The following is a 5,968-nucleotide window of genomic DNA, read 5'->3' as shown; positions in this document are numbered from 1 at the left end:
TGAGGTGCTGGAGCGGGTCCAGAGAAGAGCAACGAGGCTGGTGAAGGGACTTGAGCACAAGTCCTATGAGGAGAGGCTGAGGGAGCTGGGGTTGTTTAGTCTGGAGAAGAGAAGGCTTAGAGGTGACCTCATCACTCTCTTCAACTACCTGAAGGGAGGTTATAGCCAGGTGGGGGTTGATCTCTTCTCCCAGGCAACCAACAACAGGACAAGGGGACATGGGCTCAAGCTCTGCCAAGGGAGGTTTAGGTTAGATGTTAGGAAGAAATTCTTTACAGAGAGGGTAATCAGGCATTGGAACGGCCTACCCAGAGAGGTGGTGGATTCACCATCCCTGGAGGTTTTTAAGCAGAGATTGGATGTGGCCCTTAGTACCATGATATAGTAATTGGAGTTGGATCAGGGGTTGGATTTGGTGATCTTGGAGGTCTTTTCCAACCCAATCTATTCTATGATTCTATGATTCTATGAAAATTAAAGTAAAATTTCATTTAAAAAAGAAAAAAATGTGACATTTGAAGAAGTGATGGCTAAAACTGGTTTTAGTGATGCTGTGATTCTAGTCCAGCGGGGGAACTTAAATCCAACTCTTCTGAGCAGTAAATAAAAAAACGCAATAACACCATCAGGGGAAGCTCCTATAGACTTTCACTTGTTTAACTGTTTCTAAGAATATTTTTTTCTCAGTTATTACTTACAGATCATAAGCTTTTCCACTGTATGTCAGCTAACAGTGTAATCTAAACCATGTTGATTTACATATACAAATATATTTGTATATACACAGATTTTAAATACTCTTTCAAGAGGGGTGTCCAAACTGCAAACAGTCAGAGAAAAAAATCAGTTCAACAAGAAGTCTCAGACAAATAGAGACAGGTGCTACAGGCTGAGCAAAGGATGAATACTTGGGAACATTGCTATGGTTCAGGAACTTGTAGAGAAAGACAGTAGAGTACAGAGAGCAGAATAATGGGCAAAAGTATTTTAGACATGGTCTGGTATCAAAGAAAGCGGTGAAAGAGGAAGAAAACTGACAGCAAGATCACAAGAGTTGGCACTTATTAATGGCAGCTTAAACTTTGGACAAGTGTTTAGCTCCAAGAATCAAATGAAAGCCAAGCCTACAAATATCACAGAAACAGAGAAAAGCTTGGATATAATTTGATTCTCTGTGTAGGAAAGATTTGGAAGGCGGGCAACTTATGACATTTACAATGACACTTACAAGCAAAAGCTTTCTTATCACATATGGGCTGTCTTCTGATAAAGAAAGACAGAAATTATCAGGTTAATAGTAATTTAATTGTGCACCTATCTTGTTTTTTTTTCCTAATAGCATGTAAAATGTTCCATGCTTCATAAAACCATTCACAAACTTTACAGGGTATCTAGGGAGACAGCTCTAAAAGACAGTGACAAACACTATTTAGCTATTACAGTTTAGGAGTTACAAAATTATTCATTACTTTTCCATAATTTATCTGGCATTATATCCTTTCCTTTCAATTTTATATGAAATCATGTTGCTTGTCTTTACCAGAAACACCAGTGGAGCTCAATCATCTCTCTAATGAAACTACTCCATTATCATTCCATAGCTGCACTAGTTCCTGACAAAATACAAATTCTACTTTGTTGTGATCATATAGAAATTTGTATAGACAGGAAATGTTTAAAACCCTATAACTACTCGGCTGCTGAGCATTTTCTTCTCCTCCTACCACATAATCATTGTAATACTCCACCTGGTTAGGAGAGATAACATGCTAATGGACAGTAAGCTGCCTTCCTGTTCCTTACTAAACCAAATAATCAGAAATTTCTGTTGCCAAGACCATCATATGCCACAGTGCATGAGAATTAAATAATTGAACTGCATGTTTAACGGGAGAGGTACTGTTGAATGATTGTTAGATAGTATGATTTACATTTTTTTAGTGACTTAGAAAGACGTGTTATAAGTGCAGCCACCTCCTGCAGCCACTCCAGCTGAGGATCCTCCTGCCTCTGGACTCTCTGCCCGAGATGAGGGGCAACCACGTGCCACTTTACCATTTGCAGGTTCAAATAGTAACAAAGCTAAGCACTGACAAATACACCCAGGGGACACTGATGGGGCTGGTAACACACACTACCACTGAGAAGGTTACTGCCTTCAACAACCCTTACTTATAGGGCTTACTTAAAACACAAACACAGGCAGCCAAGTTCCCTCCTCCTCATGGGCTGGCAGAGACAGAAGATCACTAGAGAAGACACACACACAACATTCTCTAAGTTGACAAGCACACATAGATTTGTGGATGCCTTGAGGATCTGCTTGCACCACCCTCTGAGTCTCAGGCTCCCTTATGTGCTTCATGGGTCCCCTACTCACCAGACAGTCCAGTCTGATGCTCACTGCAAATGTGCAGCAGTCACACTCATCCCTTATCTACTCCACTTTTTCAAATCCTGGGTGTACCAACATGGACTCTGCCAGCCCAATACCCTGAGCTGGACCCAAGGCCTTCCTACTCACTGTCTAGTCAAATTGAAAGTTTGCATGCAGGTGATGGGTGTGCATCCCTACACTCACCAGGACTGGGGAAGATATAAACACCCCTCAGCAGCCAGCACCATGCACAAGGCTGTGACCCACAGCCTCACGACTCTATTATAGCTACCAACACTGGGCTTTTCATTACCCCAATACTGGTCCTGCCAGTAGTTGGTTTCAAGAACACACTGTTCCCACTCCAGTATCTGGAAGTTTCTTGCAAATACTTCAGACCAGAGGCACAAACACCCCCTGTTCTGACTTCAGGAGCTGGCACCCAGTCCACACATACTGGTGCCTCCATTAGCTAACATTCTAAGCACAAGATCTGTAGGACCATCCCTAGATCCAGGGAGCTATGACCTCTTACTCCCTCAAGTAGTTGGCACACTGGCTGGAGGCACCCCCACCACTGGTCTGATTCCAGTAACAGCCACCAAGTTCTGCTCACGAATTCAGGCCTCACCAGTATCTGGCACCTAATCCTTGCAGCACACATAAAGACAGGAGTGAGAATAGATAGAATAGATAGAAATAGAATAGATAGCTAAGAAAAGATTTAATAAGAAGATATGAGATGAAAGGACAAATATGACCAGGTGCTCAACCAGACAAACATACTGACCAACCCCATTTTACATACAACCCATTCCTTTTATTCTCTTTTCTCATCACTGCCTCACTTATTGTTTGTCCTTCAAGTTTGTGTCTCAGTATGCTCTGGTTCATGGCTTCCTCCTTTTGTTATTTTTCCTTGCTCCATTGAAAAAGGTCAGTGACCAGATAACCTTGAAGGAGCAGATACTCTACTTCCACATATTGTTACAATACATATAATCCATACAAGATGCATTTTTTTTATTGTGCCTCATTATTTCTTGTATATAAATATTTTAATCTGAGAGAGATCAGTTTATGTGCAACTACAGTGGAGCTGTCTCTGAGATAGAAGTCTGTCACTTTTTTTTTTTTTTTTTTTTTTAGGTGCATACACAGGAAGCATTTTTTCATTTAATAGAAAAGGAGGTTATACAATTGAGAACAGGAAAGATTTAGCTAAATGGAATGTATTCAAAATTCAGAACTTAGATTTGCCCTAAATTCTATGATTCTATGCTTCTAAATACACAAAGAATGTTTTCAAAAAAGTAATATATATGTAACCTATGGTTTGATGCCTTGGATTATGTCAGTATTTCATTACATTAACAGTTTTTTACCTTGTCAGCATCTCAGAATTAGTAATGGAAAAACAATGCTTCAAACTGAATTCCAAGGACTGTATCTGGTAGTGTAACACATGCAATTTCCTTCCTGTTGGCTTTTATTTACTGACAATGTTTTTCAGGTGTCCATTTGCAATTTTTGAATTTCTCAACGGAGACCATACATGACTACTTAGAAGTTAGGAGTGGATCTACAGAAACTAGCACTGTTATTGGAAGACTAAGTGGCCCTCAGCTCCCAGCCTCTCTGTTCAGCACAACTCATGAAACGAGCTTATACTTTCACAGTGATTACTCACAGAACAAACAAGGATTTCACATTGTATATCAAGGTGAGATTTGGATATTTTTGTGAGAACAATATGGCTTCTGAAGGTTTTATGGGCTTTGGGGGATTTTGTGTATTGTATTCTAGAAGGATATGATCTAAATACTGTTTTACAGAACTGGCTTGATGTAGACTAGGAGAAATTAATGCCAACCCAGAAATCTCCAAATCCATTTCCTAGTTCACAATTTCCCTGAAAGGTTCTTATTCTGTTGCACCCAAGTAGGTCATGCTGAGCTCATGAAGTCTGCAAGATCATAATTCTATTTATAGAGTTGCATATTCATGTGAAAAGGATTAGATCACCACTGTTCACGGAAAAAGGTCAAATGTATATTTTAAACTAGACCTGCTCTCATTACATGAATAACACCAAAGAAGGATTTAAATAGTTTTTACTTTAGAGCAGTCTCCTATTACTGTTTTAATAGTAACAAGTCCAAATTGACTTGAACTCTGTAACATTCTGGAAGTGAGCCACTGTAAAAAGTATTAGCTTTTACAGATAAAGTCAATTTATGACTTAAACTGCTAAGAAGGCCAGACTTAAGAGCTTATGCTATTACTGCTATTAATAGTAATCATTTTGGAGATGCTGTTATTTGTCACAGAATTGTAAAGTTCCTGAGTTTTAATCACATAAGAGAGAAATGTTTCTTTCAAACATATACAACCTCTGATAATCTGATACTGCGGACTGTGCACTGCTTATTTCTTCTCAGTTCTGTAATAAGAAGCCAGTGCTTCAAATCTTCTTGGAAAACATCACCAAGACATTCTTTGAAATTCATAGTTCATTATAGAGCTCTTTAGTTTTTCTGAGAAAATCAAATAAAAGTGTAGACATATTATTTTTTTCCTTTCTCTCAAACATAAGAATGAAGACCCAGAAAACTCCTATCGGATTGGAAAAACATCAAATCCTTGTCATCTTCAAGTGACAAAAAGAAATGTTATTTAGTAGCACAGAAGCCTAGCTAGTTTCACTGTACTTCTCCAGGTACAGGGTCAATGATTTGATCATCACTATGATGGAACTTCAGACATATGGGACACCCATGATTATTAAGTTTATTCTAATTAAAACTTTTATTTTTGAAATAATTAGAATTTGTGGTTTACTTATTTTTTTCCCTCTTTTTATTTCTTATTTCAGCATATCAGCTGCAAAGCTGTCCTGATCCTCGACCATTTCGGAATGGTTTTGTTATTGGAAATGACTTCACTGTGGGACAGACTATTTCATTTGAGTGTTTTCCTGGCTACACATTAATTGGAAATTCAGCTCTGACTTGTCTTCATGGAATCAGCCGCAATTGGAATCATCCTCTTCCCAGATGTGAAGGTATGTTCCAGGTGACCAATGAACCCTTCATTATTTGAAAGTCTTCCTAAGGACTGTTAACTGAAATAGTTTCAGCTTTTTAATTTATAGGGACCTGTAGTTTTACACTGTGGTCTTTGTACCAGAAGTATTCGATTTTGCACATTAAAATTTTAGCGAAGAAGCTGAAATGTTTCATGGAAATATGAAATCTCTGAAAACTTATCTGAGGTAATAAGTTTACATTTGGAAGGCTAGGCTTAAAGTTTGGAATGTGGAGACCAATGCTGCTTTTAATCTAAGTGATGCAACACAGTGAGAGATCTGGACTGAATCAAGAAGAAAAGGATTCAAAAATTGAATTTACTGATTCAGTCCACTTATGTTCTGTCTTATAATTTAGAAAGAAATGTCAGAAGTGACATAAAGTGCAATTGTCCTCCAGTCAATGCTCTGTGAATTCCTTGTACATATATTTTTTCTGAATGGGAGATTTATTTTAAATTACATTTTTTAACCTTTCAGATTTTCTTTTCACTATTGTGCTT

General features: G+C 38.3%; 1 protein-coding gene across 2 annotated transcripts in view; it reads left to right on the top strand.

Moving 5' to 3' along the window:
- Positions 1-5,968, top strand: part of CSMD3 (CUB and Sushi multiple domains 3) — a 188,369-nt gene that overhangs the window by 90,063 nt on the left and 92,338 nt on the right. For both annotated transcript variants that reach the window (XM_027906492.1, XM_027906493.1), the window contains exons 15-16: positions 3,891-4,100; positions 5,253-5,441. In XM_027906492.1, coding sequence (XP_027762293.1) covers positions 3,891-4,100; positions 5,253-5,441 — 399 coding nt within the window. The remainder of the gene's footprint in view (positions 1-3,890; positions 4,101-5,252; positions 5,442-5,968) is intronic.

The sequence above is a fragment of the Empidonax traillii genome, unplaced genomic scaffold (assembly GCF_003031625.1).
Source record: "Empidonax traillii isolate 1590-97213 ecotype Southwest subspecies unplaced genomic scaffold, ASM303162v1 scaffold1302:size208794, whole genome shotgun sequence".
Taxonomy (NCBI): Eukaryota; Metazoa; Chordata; class Aves; order Passeriformes; family Tyrannidae; genus Empidonax; species Empidonax traillii.
This window is presented reverse-complemented; position numbering and strand designations above follow the sequence as displayed.